The 25,473-nt window shown below is 40.2% G+C and overlaps 1 protein-coding gene across 1 annotated transcript in view; it reads left to right on the top strand.

Annotated features, from left to right (window-relative positions):
• LOC126484584 (ubiquitin carboxyl-terminal hydrolase 8) overlaps positions 1 to 25,473 on the top strand; it is a 226,077-nt gene that overhangs the window by 80,488 nt on the left and 120,116 nt on the right. The window contains exons 4-6 of the mRNA XM_050108150.1: positions 6,237 to 6,393; positions 10,474 to 10,636; positions 21,192 to 21,339. Of these exons, the coding sequence (XP_049964107.1) occupies positions 6,237 to 6,393; positions 10,474 to 10,636; positions 21,192 to 21,339 (468 nt within the window). The remainder of the gene's footprint in view (positions 1 to 6,236; positions 6,394 to 10,473; positions 10,637 to 21,191; positions 21,340 to 25,473) is intronic.

Raw genomic sequence — 25,473 nt, 5'->3', positions numbered from 1 at the left:
GATCAATGCGTGGAGCACAGAGACACATAACAGAAAACAGCATTCACTCTAGCTTTTGAGGACTAGCTATTTTTCTAGCAATAGCGCACACATGCCCACATACTGCCACAATGACACCCAAATGCACACTCCCATATCATTGCAAGAGTAATTATTGCTATACGATTATTGGAAGCAGTTGCCTGAGCTGATGGAAATGGGCAGGGAGTAAGTAGGTATGCAAGAAGGTGGTAGCAGGAAAGAGGCATGTCTTTGGGTAGATGATTCCATAGCCACACATCAAGATGAAAGGAGTACAGAGGTTACAGGGAAAAAATGGGGGGGGGGGGGAGGGGGAGAAAGGAAGGAAGGGGAGAGAGAATGAAGGTGGGTTGAAAAAGGAAAAAGGGGGGCGGGGGAGGGGGGGATTAGCGGAGCTTCAGGGCAGAGGAATTGTGAGAGTGCAGGATTTGTTGTGTGCCGTATGTTTGACAGTTAGGTGCTAGTCAAGTTTGTGGTTTGACACAGTTTGGCGACGGCTATTCATGTTGGTTACATATCATGCCTACATAGAATGCAGTATAGTAATTGCAGCATAGCTGGCATGTAAAATGACTGCTTTTATACGTCTTCCTTCTCCCTCCCCTCAGTTTCTATGTCTTCATCTTCATCTCCACCCCCCCCCCCCCCCCCCCCCACACACACACACATCTATTTATCTATTTCTGCTGTATCCTCTGTACTCTTTTTGTCGTGTTATGTGGCTGTGAAGTCATATGGCCAAAGATCTGCCTCTTTCCCACTACCACCTCCTTGCATGCTTCCGTACCCCCTCCCCCCTACCATCAGCTCAAGCACCTGCTTCTCATAATTGGGTATCAGTAATTAGTCTTGCTGTGGCTATGGGAGTGTGCATTTGGGTGCCTGTGGGGTGTGGGGGTGTGTGTGTCTGTGAATGTGTGTGCTATTGATAGAAAAAGAGCTAGTGCTTGAAACCTAGTGTGACTACTGTTTTCTGATACATGTCTCTGTGCTTCATGCATTGATCTGCTTCAGGTGATTTGTTGTCTTTCCCTTATTTCACGTATTAGTTCTTCCCTTCTTCTGGTCTTGAAGGTAGGTTCCCTACCCCTACTCAAGCTTTTCAAATTGCTTTCTAGTAGGTAATCGAGTAGGTGCTGACCTCTGCTATTGGTGTCACTGCTTCCCCACACCGTGTTACGGGCATTGGCATCATAACCAACCAGTTGCCGTCCATTCTGCTGTGAACACCTGTGTATCAGTCTTCCCACTTCCTGGGAAGGAGTAGTACTGTCCTGGTACAGAAGCTAAGCTGAGGCTAATGCAATTTCCCCTGTGCTTCGTTCCTCACATTGTTTCATCCTGGTGGTCACTAAGTCCTTCAAACAGAAGTCCACCTCTGCCATAAATGAAATTCCATTTTTAACATAAATACATTTTCTGGATTTATTTAGATTTCTGGTATAAATCAACTTACCTCCAGTTCCTCCATGGTCTGAAACACTCCCATTTTATACATTGTGGAACAGAATCAGAGGATCACTGTTTCAAAATCCTGTAATTGTCTCCCATTCTGACTAACAAGTTTGAAATTTGATTCAAGCATGTCTACAACCTTCCTCTGTAATGGTACAAAAGCGTGGTGCCAGAGATGCCACCCCCGGGCTCGGCGACGCTTCAAACAGCAAGATGTAAACACATAAAAAGGGCCAGCACTCAGAAGTTCATGTGATGTGTCAAGCAGGTTAATGATGTCACATTGGCATCAAATTTCACCAAAATTCTGCCCAATGCCACCATGGTTGTGTCACACAATGGGAAGGTTGTCCACAGCCCCTCTAATCATTTCGCCCTTTTGTTTGACACCTCTGCAATGGAGGTCAGAATGGCAATGCCCAGCATTGAAATCGCACAGTTTTCTTATGGATGGCTGAGGAAAATATTTCAGACACACCACTGTTCAGAATCGAAATGGAAAGGCCTCTGGGTATGGTATAAAGGGCATCAATGAAATTGCCCCTTTCCTTGGGACATTGATTCCCACAGATTTTGCAGTCGAAAGTGACAGTTCACAATGCAACAAGCAACAGGAAGATGTTTTGGGCAACCTTTGTCACTGTTGACACCTTCTGGACAATTCAGCCCTTCTCAACAGACATCATGGGGCTACAACAACATTGAACATGATCTCACCCTTTGAGTGCAGTGTGACCACAATTTATGCTCTGATGTACAGGGTGGAATCACTGAGGACCATTCAAAACCATTTGACAAAATTTGAACATGATCTGAAGCAGCAAAGGGCTCATACTTTTTCAGTTCTCCAGTTTCATGCTCCTCTGTGGTGTTATCACAGAGGTGTGCAGTATTTACATGCGTGAATAAAACAGCAAAGGAATCCTGTTAGACCCTCCCCAGTTTGGCACATCCCTCGGTGGCACCTGCCCACATTATTGAGAATTTTAAAAATGTACCTTTACAGAGAAAATCTGCAAAGTAGCCCGAGGCACCTGCAGGTAGGCAAGCACTTGACACACCTCCAAGGCCAGTTGCTTGTCATTGGGTGCCTAGGAGTATTTCACGGGTTTTCTTTATAAATGTACAGTTTTAAAGTACTTAATAAATTTGGGTAAGTGCCAGAGAGGGATTTGCCAAACTGGTGAGGGTCTAATAGGCACGCCTTGCTATTTTATTCACACACATCAATTTGGCATCTGCCCTAGGAGGGCATGAAACTGTAGGACAGAAGGAGCATAAGGACCCTTTGCTGTTTCAGATCATGTTCAGATTTCATCAGATGGGTTTTAATGGTCTCAAATGGTTACTACCTGTGCAACAGAGCAGAAACTGTGGTTGCACAACACTCCAAAGGTGTGAAATCATGTTCAGTGGGGATGCAGCCATATGATGTCTGTCAAGAAGGGTTGAGTCGACCAGGAGGTTGTCAAGAATGTTTTCCTGTTGCTCATCACACTGCGAACAGTCATTTTTTACTGTGAGTTGTGTGGGAATCAACATGTCACAGAGAGGGGTTGTTTCAAGAATGTCCTTTATGCTATCCCCTGAGGCCTTTTTGTTTTGATTCTGAGTGGCAGTGTGTATGAAATGTTTTGCTCGGCCACTCATAAGAAAACCTTGTGATTTTAACACTGGGAATCATAGTTCTGACATCCATTGCGGAGGTCCCAAGAGAAGGAATGAAATGTTAGTAAGAGGGTCTATGATGACCGTCCCATTGAGTGACATTTCCATGGTGGCTTTAGCCAGATTTGTAGTGAAATTTGGTACCAATGTGGCATTATGAACCCTCTTTGCACATAACATGAACTTATAGTTATGGCCTTGTTCTCACGTGTGTCAACACCTTGCTGTTTGAAGCATCGTCATGCCCAAGTGTGATGTTGCAGGGTGCCACACTTTTGCACCATTACAGAAGAAGGTTTTAGGCACCTTTGAGCCAAAGTTCAAACTGATTCATTGGAACGGGAGACAGTTATAGTTTTGAAAGACTGATTTTTTTAATTCCGTTGCGCAATGTAGATAGGGTTCCTGGATCAGGGGCACATAAATCTCCTGTATTCCCAGTCGACGACTCAGGGTGGTAGTTGCTTTTTACTGTGCCATAGGTTTATCTGCAACACTTGCAGCATCCAACTTGCTGCCATAGTTACTTCTGATGTGTGTGGTTATCCCGATGGCAACTTGTGAGAACTCTGAGCCCGCCTAATACAAGCTTTCATTTGTTTACCCTCCTGTCCCCTGTCAAGATGTTCTGGTTCTGCACCTGTACTTTCTCAAACAAAGTCTTTGGAGGAGTATCCTGGAGGAATTTGAGTACCCAAATTGATATCTTTGCAGTCTTGAAGAGCTCAGCTGTTGTCTTGACCAGCAGCTTTGCCTCATACCATGGAGATGTCTTGGGCACCACCTGTCTAGTCCAAGCTACTGTTCCCATCCCCTTGCTGACAAAGAGCACCTTTGTCCAGATAAAACCATTTGAGTTTGGGACCTGGACTAGCATCCTCCCCAACCTTCTCAAAGACAGCCATCTGAACAAGTTGGGAGATTATGTTGACCACATGATATTCCTGTTGGAAAACCACCATCCTCAAAACCAAGGCTGTTGTGCTGTAGGCCTGTTTCTCCTATTTTTCTTTTTACTCAGGTTTCTATTTATCCATTTATCCTGGCAAGTGGAAACATTAGACTGCTTCCTTGTTCTCTGTTCCCTGTCTTAGAGGTAGAAGAGGTCTGAGTACCCTCTTCACTCTGAGACGTACTTTTTTGGACGTCTCAGGTTAAAGACCTTTTAGTTCCCTCTATTTATGTTTAGGAAGCCATTCTTCAGTTTTAGTTTTGTTTTGTTCCATGTTCTCCATTTCAATCCACAAAGAATAGGGGATTTATTCAGTTGACACAGTGAAACCCCTTGCGATGCAAGACTAATTACATAGGGATGTTGTCCAGTATTCCAGAGGATGCACCCCTCAACAAGGGTCGCATCATACCTTGTGTTGGCTATCCGGTGAACTGGGGAAGGACTTAGGGAGTGAATATAGGAGAGATATAGCATTGTGGGGCACTCTATGTGTGGTTCATCTGCTAAGGTCTGTCCGCCCCTTACAGTGACCATGCTACAATTGTATAGCTCTCTACTTCACATGAGAATAGCTCTCCGCCCACACGGTTAGGTCTTTAACAAGGCTGTGTCCCTCATAGAGGTACAGAGGGCTTACTATTCTCAAAGTTTTGATTCTAAGCTGTAAATTTCATGTGTGATTTGAAACCATTCTTGTTTGTCAAAAGCTCCATATGTAGGACTATGATGTAGGAAAACTGTGTAATATCAAAATCTGGCATCGGAAAGTCATGCTGGAGTGCAAATATTTAGGAGTAATGGTAAGAACTCTGAATAGTAAAGGCATTGAGTTGTGATAAGGCACATAAACAAGAATGAGAACTTTCTAGCTTTCAGATAAATCCTAGAGTGGCAAGGAATTGGGAGTAGGTGTGGCATAGGGATGGACTGGATATTGCGTAATGGGTGTCAGGATAGTACTTTGACACCCACTTCCAACTCCTTGCCACTTGGGTCAAATATCTATGGAAGACCCAGGTGTAAGAATTGTCAGATACATCACACACCATATTTGACTTGAGTGCTGTCACAGGTTTATCCTATCCCCTCAGAATTGGGGTCACCTGTGAAAGCAGTCATGTCATATACCAACTCTGCTGTAATAAACCTTATGGCCTCATTCACTGCCAACCCTCTGTCCTACACCCAACTCCTCCCTGACCCAAGAGCTTAATTTCACTAATACTGCACTCCCATTCTCTTCCCTAAAGTCTCCTATTACTGTGTTGTGTCTCCTCCTCCCAATCTACTCCTCCTCATTATTGTGACTGTACACTGCACGAATTCACCAGTCTTAGTGCCTGTGTCACATTAATATCTTGTGTGCCTGCTGCATCTCCCTCCTGTATTCCTTTCCCATGCACCAACTGCATCTCCTTCCCAGCTGTCAGGCATCCTTCCACAACCCTCCGTCTTGTTCCTGATCATTTCTCCCCTCACCCAAACCCACTGAAAACAACACATCACCCCAGTCAAGCGGCAGGACTGCAGTTCCAGCACTCCAGCATGGTGTATTCAGCCAGCACATTATAGCCATACACGTGTGTATGAGTTGGGGGGAGGGGGGGCACAAAGTTCTCAATCTTGTTTATGAGACTTTCAAACACTCAGTAAGTTGTTATTTTTACTGCTAAATATTTAATTCCAAGGGACTGATGCTTTGGAGACCATTCTTACTAAATATTTTATCACTGTAAAAATTGTTTGATATTCTAATCTGTGCTGAAACAGCTGTTATTGTTTAGGAATTTTAAATCAGTTAAGAACCTGTATTTGTATATTATGTACTCGCAACCAAAAGCCTGACATCTCACAGAAAAATCGTAGATTCACACACAGAGATTGTACAGAAGTAATTGTATACAAACTCTTCTGTAATCCATGTGAGATATCTCTATTTGTTACGTTGTGATAGGGAAGATTGTAATAGAGCAGATGCAGTTTAGTAGATTCTTGGTAATTTGCTATTGACAAACACAGTAACTTCATTGCCATTCCTTTAATTAATGTGATTGTTTATAGTTCATTTTAGTACTAACTATGTATGGCTCTAGCAAAGTGTTATAACTTCGTACCTTGGGCACTTTACTTTTTTCAGAGTCCAGTATCACTAGTGAGAAGCTCTTTGAACTTCTCATGGACCACAAACTGGAAATAGTAATATTTGATGCTCGTCGTACTACATGTTTTGTGAAGTCCCACATAAAACTCGGAAACTGTATTGCCAATGTTCCAGAAGAAATCATTAACAAGGGGTAAGTGACATGCTAATGCCATCGATGACAGTAGGCTTAAATTAAAGTAATGAAAAACAAATTCATTGAAGCAACAAGTCACACAAAAAAGTTTTTCGTCGACATGGTTATATCCAAGCTGATTGTGGTCCGGACATTCAGGAATTACCTTTAGTAGGCATGTGTCAGTTACCCTTGGTTTAATTACTGTTCGATCAGTAATTCTAGTACAAAAATTCAGCCTTTTCCCATAAGGTTAAAATATAATCTTTGAATATTATACAATGTATATTAAGCACAGTTAAGCAAACTGATGAGAGGAATAGTACGTGATTAGTACATCACCACTAAACCTCGTATTCTTTAAAGAATAGACCTGCCATGTAGAAAATAGCTTCAAACTTCTGATTACTTTACAAATGGGCTAAGTTGTTAAAAGTGTGATGTTAAGCATGTAATCGAGAAAAAGTTTGGAAAAGGATTGAAATTGTATTTAAAGTTGTTTGGAAGTCACTAATAGCTCAATGAATATATTGAGATAATTTGCACTCTGTTTTAGGCAAAAGATAGTTTTCCATGCATCACAATGTTTATGATGTCATATTTCATGAACTGTGTGTTGTACAGTGATATAATTTTGCAGTTGTATGTGGATACAGCCTGCAAAATTTGTTGTTGTTGTTGTTGTTGTTGTTGTTGTGGTCTTCAGTCCAGAGACTGGTTTGATGCAACTCTCCTTGCTAATCTATCCTGTGCAAGCTTCTTTATCACCTACTGCAACCTACATCTTTCTGAATCTGCTTAGTATATTCATCTCTTGGTCTCCCTCTACGATTTTTACCCTCCACGCTGCCCTCCAATAATAAATCAGTGATCCCTTGATGCCTCAGAACATGTCCTACCAACCGATCCCTCCTTCTAATCAAGTTGTGCCACAAATTCCTCTTCTCCCCAATGCTATTCAGTACCTTCTCATTAGTTACATGATCTACCCATCTAATCTTCAGCATACTTCTGTAGCACCACATTTTGAAAGGTTCTATTCTCTTCTTGTCTAAACTATTCATTGTCCTTGTTTCACTTCCATACGTGGTTATACTCCATACAAATACTTTCAGAAACGACTTGCTGACACTTAAATCTATAATCAGTGTTAACAAATTTCTCTTCTTCAAAAACGCTTTCCTTGCCATCCCCAGTCTGCATTTTATATCCTCTCTACTTCGACCATCATCAGTTATTTTGCTCCCCAAATAGCAAAACTCATCTACTACTTTGACTTTTGACACTCTCATCTACTACTTTAAGACTTAGTAATAAAGAATAATAATTTAAAACATCATGCTTAATGGAGCAGTTTTATTGCCTGAGCAGCAAAAATGCAGTAAGCAATTTTTTTTTTCTGTGGGTGGGGGGGCACGTTAGTGAGAAAAAGTTTTGTAAAGGTTTCAAATTGTGTGTAAAGTATGTTGCACGTCACTGAATGCACTCATTCACAAATACTGGGTGAATGAATTCTGGCTAATTTGCTTGCAGTGAGTTATGCTGCCTCAAGACATATACCCGGTTTCTAGCTATAATATTTCTCTCACTGTGTTAAACCTTTTAAAATTTTTGTTACCCTGAAAGCTTTTAGATAGGATAACTACAACTAGGACTCTGAACCATCAACTGGGTTAGTCATTTATTAATATAGATTTTGTTCCCTATACCATATTAAGAAAGACAAGCACAATATATGAATGAAAACTGTGTGTTTGTTTGTGAACAAGTCTTGCACGATTTGTTTCCAGTGTATGCCAGTAGGGGGGACAAAAAGGTGCGTCTACTATCAAAAAATAGGCCCTTCACAAATGAGTGAATAAATTCATCTAAGTGTTATAATAATGTCCTATTGTCCATAACATGAAGAAAGATTGAGAGTTGAAACACTATAAGTTAATGAATGGACTGAATGATCGACAAGTGCATCTTCTTCCCTTTTCTTCCTTTTCTTACTTTCAAATTCATGTCTCTTATCAAAATTAAATTTTCATCGTATACGTAAACACTTTTTTAGTCTATGAATGTTAATACTAAACTTATATTCTTGATATTGAAGCTTGGGTGCATGTCTTCACTGCAAGTATCTCCACCTGTAAGTAAGTCTGGATTCACTGTAGTTTCAGTATCTTCTTGTCCTGATTAATCAATTCTAGAAAATGATATGGCCAAACAATTAATTACTGTAGAATTGTTGTTTGTTCGCATCACAGAGCTACACAAGTTTCGTGCCTAAATGATGATGGAACACTGACTATCTGCATATATTGGTTCCAGACCTTATGTACTTTACAGTAATGGAAATCTGAGCACAAGTGTTTGTTTCATACTTTACCATTAAAAGTTGAATAGTATTCTGTGAAGAGTTACAGTGTTTGGATTTATAAATCATGAAAATTACTTCACAATAATAAATATGCAAAATAAAACAGTTGTTATTGCCAAAACATTTAAGACACCTTTTTACAGTAATACTTAATGTACAAAATGTAGCTAATAACTTTTTAGTTACAGATTGGATTTTATTGCTAACATATGTCCCAGGTATTTTTATTAAATTGTACAGTAATTACTAACTGGCCTTAGTTTATAGATTCTATAAATATGACGTTTGAGTTTTGTTTACACTTTCCATGCATAGTTTCGAAAAGAGTATATTTCACCACATTTTAATTACAGATCACCATAATTATGTCTTAAGTATGCAGACAAAGTTAAATCAGCTACTCAGCATGGTTACAATATGTGCCCAAGAGTTTTCTTACTTGTGCCCAAGAGTTTTCCTACTTTGTATACATCACAAAGCGATATCAAACAGTTCAGTTGTCCAGGAATCGTGATTTTCATTAAGAGTTGGCCTATTCTGGTAGCTATCTAAATAATTTCTTTTATTTCACACATTCTTTCAATCTTGTTATCTCCTGCTGAGCTATTTGACATATAATCTATTACCCCTGTGGAGGGTGTTGACTTCAAGACTTCTTGGGTACAATAATGTGTTCACTATGGTATCTGTAGCAGCTTACCCTCAGCTTACCCTCATTTTTATTCTCTTATTCATTATGAGACCTACTCCTACACATCCCTATTTGATATTGTGTTAACAATCCTGCACTGTCCTAACCAGAAATCCTCTTAATCCTGCCGCTTCCCTTCACCAATTACCACTATATTTAGTGGCCTATATATTTCTGTTTTTAAATTCCCTAGCCAGCCTACTGTAGCCAAAAGACAGCCATCATCACTAAGCCATACAATAGAGCATTATGACATTGGAGAAAATTGGGGAAAATAACAGCTGTAGTTTCCCCTTGCAGTGAGCTGTTTGCAGTACCATCATAGCATACCTGTGTGAGAAAAGAGATTACAGGCCTCAATAATTTGATCACTGAACTAAAAAAGGACCATGAACAATCTGATGCATGTATAAGTCCTGTGGAAAACATTGTAAATGTTGGATTGGCTCAGATAAATAATGTTTAAAATACAAGTACTAGCACTATTGTCTCACATATTCGACTGTTCCTGCATTGTTGAAAACATAATTCTGCCACAAAAAAAAACTGAAAACGTAGCTTTTTATTTAGATGGCTTGGCAGTAATGGGTTAGATCAATCATCAAGACTGTTTCCCCTGCAACCATTGAAAAGGCTGATGCCCTCTTCAAGTATCATAAGTTGGTCTGGCCCCTCCACAGATACCCCTCCATTGCGGTTGTGCCTCTGGTACAGCTATCTATATCATTGATACACAAAAGCCACCCCGTCTTGACAAGGCCCCTTGTTCAGAAAGATGATGTAAACTAGTTACATAAGATTGGCAGTTATTTAAAAACTAATTGATTTCATTGAATATTTAAGCAGCCATCAGTTTTGTATATTGTGGTCTTTTTATATCTTGAGACACTTCGTGTAGTGGAGTTTGCATCCCTTCCTGCACTAAAGCATTTACTTTCTTTCAGTTTTCCATAGCAGTGTTAATAGATGAATTTTAATGAACAGGATTTAATGCGTGACCCTAATTTACTATGTTCATTACAAATTATATTACGTATTTTAGGCAAAGTGCAGCTACACTGGAAAAGTTGTTACCCCCAAAGTCTAAAGAATTGTGGTCAAAACGTGGAAAAGTTGACTTAATAATTCTCATGGATTGGACGTCAAAACATTCAGCTCTCAACGAGGACAGTAAGTTGAAGATCCTGAAAGAAACATTGATAAAGGTATGAAAATGTTAATTTATGCAGTGTCACTTTTTTGCATGAATTCATGATTCAACAAAATTGTAATAGAAATTTTTGCACACAGTCTGCAGGAAAGAAAGTACTTATTTTGCTTTATTTGTACCGAATTTAGAAATTCATTTTAAGACCATTGTGCAACAGTGTAGCTGTTCATATATATCTGTGTGTGTGTGTGTGTAGAGAGAGAGAGACACATCAAAATAAATTTTCTGACTGATCCAAATTAATATTTGTCATGGAAATATTATAGTGCTCAGAAAATGCACATACCTCTGTCATAGATACGACATTCCATATTCAATTAAAATTAAAGTTACAGTTATCTGTGTTGTTAAAGGGTACAGTGTTACATTGCTTTAAACACAGTGTGGAAGTTACTGTATGCTATGTCACAACTATATGCTCTATAAATTCTGTATCACTGAGTAAACAACTGTAGTGTTTCTAATGGAAAGGTTATACTGCTTGTTTTGCTAGGGTTTTCATCTTAAGGGGAAGTTTATTTAAATGTTTGCTCATACAGAGTTGAGATATCTTAGCTTTGAAGTTATATTTTGTTTAAATACTGATAATTTACATTCAGCTCCTTTAAATGCCCTGAAAGTCCCTCGATGTCTCAGAACATGTCCTACCAACCAATCCCTTCTTCTAGTCAAGTTGTGCCTCAAGCTCCTCTTCTCCCCAATTCTATTCAATACCTCCTCATTAGTTATGTGATCTACCCATCTAATCTTCAGCATTCTGCTGTAGCGCCATATTTTGAAAGCTTCTATTCTCTTCTTGTCTAAACTATTTATCATCCACGTTTCACTTCCATACATGGCTACACTCCATACAAATACTTTCAGAAACGACTTCCTGACATTTAAATCTATACTCGATGTTAACAAATTTTTCTTCTTCAGAAATGCTTTCCTTGCCATTGCCCGTCTACATTTTATATCCTCTCTACTTCGACCATCATCAGTTATTTTGCTCCCCAAATAGCAAAACTCCTGTACTACTTTAAGTGTCTCATTTCCTAATCTAATTCCCTCAGCATCACCTGACTTAATTCGACTACATTCCATTATCCTCGTTTTGCTTTTGTTGATGTTCATCTTATACCCTCCAACTAACCTAGCAGCTTGAAAATTGCAAAGATATAACAACAAATAAACAAAGCATGCATCATCAAAGTAAAATGACAGTACTACCAAAATAAACGAAAATATAACTAAATTGCAGATAATAATTGACTTACCCTCATACAAACTGAAGTGACGTGACAGTTGCCTCAAATTTATTATTTAGTTGAGAAAGTTGAAACTTTGCACTTTGTTTGTTTTATATCCTTTTGCCTTTCAAGTTTAAATCATTACATTTATGAAGGACTTAATGGGTACTACTTGTCCACACGTAATTTAATTAACTGCAGGATGTGGCATCGGTCTGTGAGAAAATCTGTGTTTTGTTAGGAGATGCCTCAACAACTAGAACACTGTCCATTGTTGCACCACTGAACATTGTGCATGACATTGGAGGAACCACCAACCAGACATAATTTTTTCCACAAACAAAAGTCACATCCTGCTATAAAGAAAAATGCTAATCATTAATATTGAAACACCAAGAAAGATAGTAAATAATGAAATTTTACTTACTGTACCTGTAAAATATAGTAGGAAGAATATGTGGTAAAATTTGCAGGCAACTCAGGGGTGTACGGGCTGCGAAATTTAATACTCAGAGATTCCACTTCTGGCAGCAACAATGATTGTAACATGGCTGAGCCCAGAGTCAAACTGAGCTTGCTTGAATGATACAGGTATGTCATTCCATGCTGCTTCAACTCCTATGCCAAAGCCCATCAATCCTAATTGCTGGCGATTTGTGGTATGCCAGTATCCAGCTGAGACAAGAGCAGAACAGATGTTTTCAGTGGGTGAGAAGTCTGGATAACATGCTGGCCAGGGCAGCAATAGAACACCCTCTGTACTGAGTTAGGCAGGACACCATGTGAGTTAGGCAGGTCACCATGAGTGACTTGAGGTCTTACTTTATCATGTTTAAAGATAGTGTCAAAGACTTGTAAAAGATAGAGACCAGCCACCAGTCTTAATGTGTCAGAAATGTAATGATGCTGTCCAAATTAACAGCTGTATGATCATGTTGAATACCCAATGGCTACACAATCATGTTGTATTCCCAATGGTTCCCTGTACCATCAGGACTTGTTCTGGACCCATATCACATACAGTCGTGGAGTATTTGTTCTCCCCAGGTACGTCCTTGTATGGACATGTCAATAGAACCTGCAGTTATGGTTGCTCTGCTGACAGTCCACAGTGCTTCATTTTTCTTGACACTTTCAGTACAGATACTTGTATTGCTACAAACAGTTCCATTTCCTGATTGAAAGTGTGTGACATAGCTTCTTATGCAATAAAATTGTCCAGTAGCATCCAAATCAAATACACCACAATTATTATTAATAGAAATTTTTTCACAGGTTACATCTCTTTGAAATTATTTGCTGGAGTTTTTGTATATTTGGAGTTTCAGTCTCTCACAGAACTAGTGAGATTGTACATTCTACCATATGGAATGTAGAAAGACCCTGTAAAGTCTGTCTGGTTGAAGGTTATTATATTTAATGGTGTAGCTGTTATTGGCTTCTTTGAATACGTCAAATAAGAGGTTCGAACAGTCTTCGTCAGAGAATCTCTGCTATGTGAAGACGGTGCTGGTCTGCACAGTATTTTTAAACTGACATGATGTTGCTATTTTTTACACAAAAAATTAACTTCAGTAGTCATCACTGGAATCCACTTGTGTAGTGTAACGCCTAGCATCTATGCTTACTAATTCACATTTGTGGCACAAAAATTATACACAGTCTTAAGTTATCCTTCCAAGACTAACTTGAAACTATGTTTCCCTAAATGTGCTGGCCACAACAGCACTACCAAAAATAGTGGGTGGGTGTTACCAATTAATACAGCCCATGTCTGTGGTTCATGTTGCATTAATTTTTGGTGATTAAGAAGGAAAATTGCAAATTTTTATATTTACAACACCTGCTAATCGATTTTAAAAGAATGTTGTTGAACTTTGTTCATCATGCTTGGATTCTATTTATTTGTGAATTGCTTGGAACCCAGTTGTTGTAATTATGTAGTTCTTTCGGTGTGATGACTGCCTATACTTATGCAAATATCTTTGAATAGAAGTTTTCTAACTTAAAAGATGCATTCTGTACTGGTATGTTTGAACCCAAAATTTACTAAAATGCATATTTGCACTTTGCCTTAAGAGTGAGGGAGCTGGAAGTATAATAGTGAGGAAATAGGTAACTTAAAACTGAAATATTGCTCTGCACCGGACTTGTCACTCAGCTGTGGAGAGCTTCATTGTTATATTATTCAAACTAGTCTAAAAATAGTGTCACTCTCCTAAGAAGTGGCTCATTATAAAGACATTATGAGCTGCATATCATGAGAAGCTGTATCACCTGAATGTTGTAAGGTTTATCAAACATATACAATAAAAAGTCAAACTGAATATAAAAGAAGAATATATTGAGACAGCACACCTATTCACAGAAATCATTTAGAATAGTCAAGACCATTCATTCATGCATTCATCGTGTTCCATCAATGTTATCGAGAAGGTGAAGCTTTAGGGATGTGTAACGAATCAGGGTATTAACATGAGACAAAGAAATCAGTAAATTTAATTTGTATATCTGAACTAAAACTATTTCTCGTCACTAAGGAAAAGTAAACCACAAGAACGCATGAAAAAATCACAAAAACACTCTGTCAGTTTGGAATAATTCATTGTCGATACCAGCACTCTTGGCGGCTGACACGGAAAGCCAACTGTCAGTTGTGCTGTAACAATACTAGTATGTACACATTCGCGCACAAGACACAACTCGATGCTGTCCTGCACTATACTGTGAGAGAATTGAAGCTCTATTGCTGCACCATCCCGATGGCACACCAGGAAGTGTACTCGCCATCCAGATCTTGTTGTGTGTGTCAACAGTGTTTCTGTGATGGGTGGTGAGATGATGTTGATGCTGGTGCTGGCATTGATACTGGCAAGTGTGGTCATGGGCCATTGGATTGTTGATTATCATGTGAAATGTACACTGGCTTCACCCGGTCTGTTGAGGCTGTAGTAGGCTTGTCATTTACCAATATCTTGAACTTATGTTTGCTTTGTTGCAACACCCTGTGGGGGCCAGTGAAGGTCTGACGGCGCCTGTGAGAAGCATGATTTGAGTGCAGTTCAGTAGCTCCTAATTCACGTGGATAGCAGGGATGCCATGCCTTGAAGCTTGGTGTGGGCATAATTGGGTGACATGCTCCCTTAGTTGGCATATGAAGTCACTGTGATAGAGACCAGGTAACTGCAATGGTTGCGCTTCTGCAAACTCCCGAGCTAGGCGCAGGGTTTTGCTCTAAACAAGTTCTGCTGTTGACATGCTTATGTGTCATCCGGAAGCCTAGTAATATCATTTACCAATGCTGTCGTCCAATCTAAATCTTGGTTAATGATTGCTGCATAGAGCGAGTGATGCCAGTGCTCAATCAGACCATTACTGGCTAGGTAGTAACTGGTGGTCCTATAGTGCACTGTGATGCAGAACTTTGTTAGTAGGGAGAACAGGTCCAACTTAAATTGGCGACCGAGGTCTTTCGTCATGCGCAGTGGACAACCAAAGTGAGAAATCCAACTTGATGTGAAGGCAGATGCCAATGTTTCTGAGGATATGTTGTCCACCATGGTTGTTTCAGGCTAGCATGTAAGATGATCAACCATGACAAGGATGTATCATTGTCCATTGAAAGAAGGTAGTTTTGAAGCTCTTGATTAGATTTCTGTGCCTCAGTGAGTCGGACGAAATCCATAGTGCTTGAGCTGTTCAGAATTCTATAGATGTGAGACAGGCAATCGGTCACCGCATTTTCAATACCCGACTTCCACCTAACGCCTGTTTTAATAGCGTTATGAAACTGAGTTGTCATTCTGGTGAGGTGAGCAGTTATTTGTTCTGCTGGGATGCATATGTCAGTGAATTGTGGTCTGTAAAAATTATGAACTTCCTAGCTTCCAGTTGTGGGCGTAAGTATTTTATTGCCTCATATAGTGTGAGGGGTTCCCAATCATAAATGCTCAACTGCTGCTGAGATGACAACAGCTTATGGAAGTAGAAGACTGAAGATTCACACGTGCCCTCATATAACTGCTGTAGAGCGACCCTGATTTTTGTTTGACATCCATCGACCACCAGTGCAAGGGGTGCTTCTAATTCTGGATGAGTCAGGAGTGCTTCATTCTGCTGTGCTACGCTTCGCTGCTTCAAAGGCTGAACTCATGGCATAAGTCCACTGAATGGGTGAAGTGTCCTTGGTTTTCACTGTGGTGAGTGCTGTTGTAAGATGTTCTTGTTATGCCACTGAGAGTGGCACGTGTCGGCAATAGAAATTCAGCATGCTGAGAAAAAGTTGTAACACATGTACTGTGCACGGGGGCATGATCTGCAAAATGGCTTCTACCTTTTCAGGTGGGGGAAGTGAGCCCTAGTATGAAATTTGGTACCCTTAAAAAATCGATCTCTGGTTGTCCAAAAAACACACTTGGCTGTGTTCAGTACCATGCCATATGTGTTTAACTGTTCCAGGACTTGTATCAGATGTTGCTCTGCAGTTGACAAGAAGATGAGAATGTCGTCTTCAGTATGCGAAACAGAAGGGTAGCCTTGTAGTAGCACATCAACAGTAAACTGCTGCCATGTTTGTGTGGCATTTCACAAGCCAAATGATATACCGTATTTACTCGAATCTAAGCCGCACTTTTTTTCTGGTTTTTCTAATCCAAAAAACCGCCTGCGTCTTAGAATCGAGTGCAAAGCAAGCGGAAGTTCTGAAAAATGTTGGTGGGTGCCACCACAACTAACTTCTGCCGTCGAATATATGTAGCGCTACACAGGCATGCTTTGTAGGCACAAAGATAAATACTGGCACCAAATCCTCTGCGTCAGTAAATACATTTAAAAAACGGTGGAAGACGAGCTTTTTTCTCTGCCTCGAGTTTCGACCACTGCATTTTCATACATTATCCAACGAAGTAAATATAAATTCCGTATTGTTCATCTTCGAATGTAGCAGCATTTCAAGGTACTACGAAAATCCGACCGGCAAGACTGTTTGGGATGTTTGTCAACATGGCCAACTCTACGTTCTGAATTTTTTCCTACCTGTGAGAAGAGATGGTTGCTAATAGGAACTTATATGAATTGTGAATCACATGCAGTATTTTCTTCACCATAAGAATAATACGAATATAAACATTTTGCCATGTATTGTTACGTGTTTGCTGCTATCTCATTTAAATCCTGTCTGCCCAATAAACTACGAAACTAGAGTGAGACAACAGCAAACGTGGAAGAATATACAAGTCATGTCATGTTTATATTCGTATTATTCTTATGCCTAATAGTGATACAGTCAGAAATGAAGCACAGCAATTGACTAGATTTTTAAATCTAAGATGACTCTAATTTCTGTGCAGAATGTAATGTACTAAAGAGGCGCCTGCAAAGATTTTCAAATGGAGAAAAATTTTCGATAAACTCTCATTCAGAACATCTTCTATCATACACAGTGTATTGTTTGGTTCTTGTTGATCTTATCAAAGAAAGCAGCAGTGTAAGTAACAACAAATAGCAGTCTCTTGCCATTGTTTTGCTAATGAGATGGTTCTTCTCTCTCTCTCTCTCTCTCTCTCTCTCTCTCTCTCTCTCTCTCTCTCTCTCTCTTTTCTTTTTTTTTTTTTTTTTTTTAAATTGTGAGCGGCGGTAGTGCGCACAAAAGCAAGCCATGCCACGAGCGGCGACAGGCTGTAAACACGCACTATCAGAATGCGACAAACAATGCATGACACAGTACAGTAATGCATTTTCAGCTTAAGAGTGACGCAAACACCTATAACAAAGAAAACGGCGCTTATCAGATCAAAGAAAAATAAGCAATCAATTCAAACCAGATGAAGCACGTGAAAAAGGAAGGGTACCCGTATAAATACGGGCGGAGCGCCTGACGCATAGCAATGGCTACCTGGTAAAGTTTAACTGCTAAGATTACGACTCGAACCAAACTACTGTAGCTGTATTGTCATTCATTCGACCTAAATTGTGTCTCATATTACAATGGACCAACTTTGTTTCGATTTGGAGATGCGGCCAAAAACTTTTCTCTCCCCTTGAATTTCGAGTCTCAAATTTCAGTTACGGCTTAGATTCGGGAAAATTTTTTTTCCTTGATTTTGAGTCTCATTTTTCAGGTGCGGCTTAGATTCGAGTGCGGCTTAGATTCGAGTAAATACAGTATACAGACTCTCGAACAATCAAAATAGGGTGGCGATTGTGGTTTTTGGATTGTTTTTCTCCACTACAGGTATTACCGTAGCACTCTCCAGTACACTAAAAATTGTCACAACGCATAAGACATAGTCTAATTCCACAGTGTAGGAACAGAATACTGATCTGGAACCAGCTGAGCACTTAGGGCACTATAATGCCCACACAAACGCCATGGACTATCTTTCTTTGGCTCAAGATACAATGGAGAGAACCATGGACTCTTGGATGTCCATATAATTCTCTCTCTGCGTGATGTTAAATTCTGCCTGATCATTAACCAGTCTGGGACTGTACATTATGGTCAGCAAGAAACTGGCGGGCTCTCTGTGGTCTTGATATGATGTACAGAATCATGACATACCAATTTCAGTGCTCCTGGAGGTCATGTCAAGGCTGGGAACCATTGTAGTAGACATGCGTACTCCCCAACATTCGCATGCACAACTTTGGGTGAGTGCACCACTGCGCAGCAATGGAAGCCCGAAGTCACTGGGCCGTTCGCTGAGGACAGACGGAATAAGGTTTCTGGTCTATGACAACATAGGAGTCTCCAGGAAAAAATATAAAATTGAGCCAATATCCACTAGATATTTGTTGCCCAACTTCCCATCATTGATAAAAAGGAGCTGATATGGCACTTGGCAGTCAGAGGCAGCACCTACGTCTGAAGCCACCAGCATTTGGGTACGTGCATGGTGATAAGAGCTTGTGTGCCTGGTCACTAAATCATCTGTCATACCAGCAGACTGAGAGCTGTTCTTGTCTGGATGTCGACAAGGTAGTGGAAGAACAACTTCCAGACACCCTGCTGTATCGGTCTCTATTGCTGCTGCTGTTGCACCGGGATAGCAGCTCGTTGATCTGCTTAGTGAGGTCCTCGACATCAGCTACCAGATATCATAGGCCTTGACATGTCACAGGTGGTGAACCATACAGGGTGGAGAACATAGTCGACGGTACTGGATTATTTGACATTGTTGGCACCTTGTTATACATAGTGACTGATGCACCAGTTGATGCAGGAACTGTAGTGGGCACTATCCTGTTGGCCTAGTTGGCCACTGCATTCAAAGGCATCTGTGTATGTGATGCTATTATGGCTTTCAACCGTGGTGCCAAGCAGCTGCTCCATAACGTTCACAAAAGGTTGTCTGGCTTGGATCCAGTGTGCTTCGCAATTGCCATAAAAGTTGTGAAGGTTTTCAGTCTCATATATCCTCTTGTGTTTACACTTGCTGGAGGCATTCTTCTTGTGACATGGAAATCTGACGTATCAATTCTGATTTTAACTTTTCACACGCATGGGCTCCGGGTGGTGCGATGATCATGTCTTCCGCTTTAGCAGTGTAATGATGCTTCAGCTGACACATGACCTTTGTGAATTTAGTGGAGTCTGCCATAATACCCGCATAGAGCAAACTGTCTTCCACCTGCGTGAACCATAGCACTGGGTTGTGTGGCCAGATTTGAGGCAAATGCACTGCTAACTGTGAAACTGACAGAAATCTCACTTCCGATGAATCTTCCATATCAGATCTGGTGTGGTCGCACCTCCTGTGTCACAGGCTAGATCAAATTGGCGTCACCACTGTGATTGTACTGCTAGATTCATCGTCAACTGATTCATTATCTAGCCTGTAGGTGTGTGAAATGACATAACTGTGTATGCGAACCTTCTCTTTACTATGTTCACAACTCTTTACAAGGAAATAACAAGCTCGTGGCTTGATGACACACAATGTTAGTGTAGATAAAATGTATCTGAACTAAGACTGTTTCTTGTTGATAAGAAAAATAACAATACAAGAACACGTATAAAAATCATAAAAACAATCTGACAGCTTGGAATAATCCACCTTTGATACCAGCACCCCTGGCAGCTGACACAGAAAGCCAATTGACAGCTATGCCATAATGATTTTTGTACATATACATTCATGGACATATGACAACTTGACACCACACTGCACTACTCTGCTAGAGAACTGAAGCTCGGTCACTGCAACTTTTCTACCATCTAAATTTAATCGAGTAAATTGGTAAGAAAGGTACTACTATGAAAAAACCTGCTCCCTCCTCAGTTTTTCTTATAGCTTCAATTTAACTGCTGTTAGTAGCTTAATATGTACTAGATTACAATGGTATTTTGTGGGGAAAATATTTTTGCATCTATAAATACTGAATCCTATTTACATTACATTATTACATCTCATACAGCTTTATAACAGACACTGTTACTTGGTATGAAAATAACAGACAATATATAAAACAATTGAAGACGTCGAAATGACAACATCTGCTGCTGATAAGAAGAAGAATACTATAAAATCTGTCGCCGCACATTCACTGCTAGATGGACCCGCTGTCTTCTGTGGATGTAGACTGAATTTCAGTATTGATCTCAATGATACATTTTCCCACGGTAATGGCTGGCTAACTGTGGCAATTGTACGAGGTGGTACAGGTGTACCCAATGTATCAGGACTGGAAAGCTTCGTCGACCGTGACGTCATAGCCTACCGCACATACCATGTTTGTGAAACATGGATACTCAGATAATTTGTAGAAAGAGTATTTAATGAGATATTTTTTCAATTTTCTTTTGAACTGATAGGGATTCCCATTTCTTGCTTTATGTTAGACGGGAGCTTGTTGGACAGCTTACCACCAGAGTACATAATTCCATTCTGAACCCTGGACAAGGATAAGTCAACGTGGAAATTATTTTTGTGTCTTGAATTGTGACTGTGTGTATCACAGTACAGTTAAAAACTTACTGCAAAGTAGAAATCAAAATATTGTAAGGAGTCTGTTCGATATCTGGATGTCATCATTTAAACAAGAGGAGGGGGAGAAAGAATATATGATACGAAAATTGCCCTGTGGGGAAGAAAGAGGTTTCTCTTCAATGACTCATACTTGTACATGTGGAGGTGAGCTTATTGCATCTGATGGGAGGCTATTATTGAAATGTTACCACAACTCCTTGAAGTAGTTAGCTTTGGGGTATAGAAGCTTCAGCATGACTTGTTTATACTTATTTTTATCCATAAATACTATTTGTTCATGTGAATGAAAAATAAGTATATGCTGAGTTCTTGTTTAATTTTTTTTATTTAGTGGGATCCAGATACAAAGTACAAACATGAACCTGTCATACTGGAAGGAGGATACAGTGACTGGTTGGACAGATATCCTATGTATACAACAAACAGCCATGTTGTTGCACCAGTGTCTGCTAATTCCAATGATTTGTTTGAACTATTGGGTAAGGTAACTTATCTCTAGTTTGAAAACATAATATTTTAAAAATCTGCAAATGTGTCTCGTATATTTTTAGTGGCAGTTTGTTAAAATTGTGAACCTGCTGGATGCTTTTACAAAATTTTTTTAAAAATAATTTCAGCTTAATGTACTGACGAGGACAAATGCTTCTGAGAAAGATTCAACAACTTCCCCCGTAATACTGTAACAATAGCTGATTTCAGGAGGCGATTTCAGTTTGCTAGCAGTGAACTGAAAGGGACATGAATTTAGTCCACTTGGAAAGAACAGTGATGCTTCAAATGATATTGTACGGAATTATTGAATAAAAAGTATTTTGAACAGTTAAGCATTCCACTTGCAATACTAATATCTTAGAACCTCTAGCAGCAAGCATATCAGAACTGCTAGCTGAAGTTAAGACTATTGTGAGGCACACAGAAAGAGTATGTTTTGTGCAGATAATGAAGCATGGAGAGGATCCACCATGATTAAAAGTTGCTACAAAAGCAAAAGAATCTAACTTGTAGGAAGCTAAAACCATACTCATAATACAAAAGCTGACTGAAGTTAAAATAACCAAAAGGGCAGTTATGTGAGCAGCATTTGTTGAATTTTTAAGAAGATTTAACAAAGCTGGGATATTTTGATTCCTTGTAAAGTCTCCTACCAGACCAAAATCATGTATTCAGTCACTTCTAGATGATACTGCCTTTGACACAGAAAATGTTATAGTGAAGGCCAAAATATTAATTTCAGTCTTCTGTTCTTCCATCACAGCTACAGTGCCAGCTTTTATTCATTTTGTTAGTGCAGAAATGACATGATGACAGGAAATCACTATGTGCATCCACCTCTGTAATGCAGTGCATTTCGGCAGTGCACACTGCCCCGGCTTGCGTACACTGTTCAGTTTGTCGACGGGCCTTGAAAGGTCATTTCAAGTTTAGACCACATGCACGCTGCCACTTCACAATAAGAAGAGTTGCCAACATGGGAACTTGCCTGCCATATTAGGGTGCACTGCAGTAACATTATTCAAACATTCAACTACTACTCTGTAACACACACCATTTAACATTTGCCTCATAGTGGTCACCTCTGTTCAACAATGCCAGCTGTTCACTGCAGCCTACAAATTGGGTACTGTAAGGAGAATTCTACAGAAATGCATACTGCCTTTTTGCAAACTGCTGGGAGGTCTGTATTGACCCAAACAATATGCAACTGTTTCCATACAATCAATTTGAACTTTCGACAATTTAGGAAAGGCAGATTGCTACTTACCATAAAGGAGACACATCAAGTTGCAGACAGGCACAATTAAAAGACACGTACATAAAGCTTTTGGCCACACCCTTCATCACCATTCACACACACAAGAAAACATGCCTCACGCACACATGACCTCCAACTGTAGCATCTTGGGTCGCAATGCAGCTATCACGTGGGATGCAAGGAGCAGTCTGGAGGGGCCAGAGGGGGGAGGGGAAGGGTTAGTAGTGTATTGGTGGGAAGAGAGACGAACACTGTCTGGTGGAATGTGCAGGGACTAGACAGCCAACAGGCACAGCGTCGGGAGGTTGTGGGTCAGGGAGGTGGGGGAAAAAGGAGCAAAAAAGGGGAGGAATGGGCAAAGATGGACAGATGCACTGGCAGAGGGCTGCAAATCAACAGAGTAGGAAATGAGAATGGGGAGGAGATAATAGGGCAGAGGGGATGGAAACTGTTGGGTGGATGGTGTGGGGGTGTTATGTTACTGTAGGTTCAAGCTGGGATAATTATGGGAGCAGAGAATGTGTTGTAAGGATAACGCCCACCTGTGCAGTTGAGAAAAGTTGGTGTTGGAGGGAAGGATCCAAATGGCTTGGGTGGTGAAGCTGCCATTGATATCAAGTATGTTATGTTCAGCGGCCTGTTGTGCCACAGGGTGATCTATTTTGCTCTTGCCCACAGTTTGACAGTGGCCTTTGTATGACTACCAACCAGATGTCACCCAGGGTGAACAGCTAGTGCCAAACTGTGACGAAGAGCATCGTAGACCATCCTGTGGCACAACATGCAACAGAACATAATGCACTTAATTTCAGTGGCTTCATCACTACCCGAGCCAAATGGATCGTTCCCTCCACTCCCAGCTTTTTCTGAACTGCACCGATATGAGTTATCCTGTAATTATCCCGGTCTCAATCTACCTCATTCTGCATCCAACAGTTTCCAACACCTCTGTCCTGTCATCTCCTCCCCATTCTCACCTCCCACCCTCTTTATTTGCAGCCCTCTGCCAATGCATCCGCCCGTCTTTCCCCACTCCTCTCCTTTTTTCCACACTCCCTGCCCCACAACCTCTTGACGCTCTGCCTGTTGGCAGTCTAGTCCCTGCACACTCCACCAGAGAGCGTTCATCTCTCTCCCCACCTGTACACTACTATCTCTTCCCCTTTCCCACTCCCTCCAGATTGCTGCTTGCATCCCATGTGACAGTTGCATTGTGGCCCAAGACGCTGGAGTTGGTGGTCATGTGTGTGTGAGGTGTGCTTGCTTATGTGTGTGTCTCTCTTTTACTGATGAAGGCTGTAGTCGAAAGCTTCATGTAAGTGTCTTTCAGTTGTGTCTGTCTGCAACTTGATATTTCTTCTTTACATTAAGTAGCAATCTGTCTTTTCCTACATTGTTAATATTCCTACCTGGAATTTCCATTGTTCAGTTTGTACTTTCGGTATTCATTACAAACAACAGTACTAACCCCCCCCCTTTCCAAGCACCCTGATGAATGAAAGAGATGAACAGGAGAACACCTGGAATGGATTCTAGGTCAGTGAAGTCATGTCCTCTACACTGGCTGAATGCAGGATTTGTCTGTACCTGCTCGAATCAGTTCTGTTTTGGACAAGTACCTGTTACTGATGTCAGAAACCTCTGTTAAAGGTAATTTGAGGACTGATATATATTATAGTATGATCCCCCGAAGTATTTTCCAGCACTACACTCAACATTTTGGTGTGGGTTCATCTTTGTGGATGACAATTATGCACATGCGCACCTCATGAACGATGTTCTCCATGAGACAGGAATCGACTGAAAAGAATGGTTTGTGGCATTTGTTGACATTAACTCCATTAGCATACTTGGGACCAGTTGCAACTTGCATTGCAACATTGCAGGAACCCACCTTGCGCACCAGATGACCTCAGGAAGTCCATTATAAATTAGTGGCAATATCTCACCCACCTTGTGGACAGAATACCAGCAAGGTTACAAGCATGTTACAATGCACAGGGTGAAGCAGTAGAGTATGGGTGAGACAGCAGATTTTGGTGTCACATATACACAAACCTGTACTCTTTCACACTGACAGTATTTTGGTTATTATTTTGTTTTTAGTTAACAGTAAAGCTATCTTTTTAGTTTATGGGCGTATAGATGAATGTTTTGACTTCTTCTGATTGTTCAGCTTAAAACCTCCTGCACATTGTCGATCAATTTACGAATGACAAGGTAGGATAAGGGAAATATGAATAATTTATGTGTGAAATAATAACACTAATAACAGATAATCCATCCTTTTTCCTAAAACAAAAAAAACTAATCACAAAATATACTTCAGGTTTCAGTTGCGAAAGAGGGCAGAATAGATTTATAACTTTGGGAATAGGGGAATACTGTTCAGTGATTGTCAGTGAGTTAACATGACATTCTTACACTTCTGTGTGAGCATAACATATTCTTGTATTTAGTTAGCTCCACTGACATGTAAAACAAACCATGATATGGCAAAGGGTCAAAGCTGAAGAAGCATATTGGGTGTACAGAGAGAAATGTCCCAGTAGGATACTTCCATATTCTAGGAACTTTTGTGCTGTTAGCCATATATTAAGGAAGACACATTCTTTTGTATTATGTAGTATTGGAAGGTGATCATCAACCAGGTAATTTGATTAAAAGAAGACTACATACAGGAGGAAGAGTTATAAAAATTCTGAACATACTAACACTTCACTGAAGTCACACATTTATGTTCAGTCCACTCATGGCTTAAACCCTGTGTGCATTGTCACTTCACAGTAAGAAGGAAATCATGACGTAAGATAACAGAAATTTTAATAGTTTATGTATAAAATGATAACAATAATAAAAA

Source organism: Schistocerca serialis, chromosome 1 (assembly GCF_023864345.2).
Source record: "Schistocerca serialis cubense isolate TAMUIC-IGC-003099 chromosome 1, iqSchSeri2.2, whole genome shotgun sequence".
NCBI classification, from domain to species: Eukaryota; Metazoa; Arthropoda; class Insecta; order Orthoptera; family Acrididae; genus Schistocerca; species Schistocerca serialis.
The sequence above is the reverse complement of the archived record's forward strand: the minus strand, read 5'-3'. Positions and strand labels throughout refer to the sequence as shown.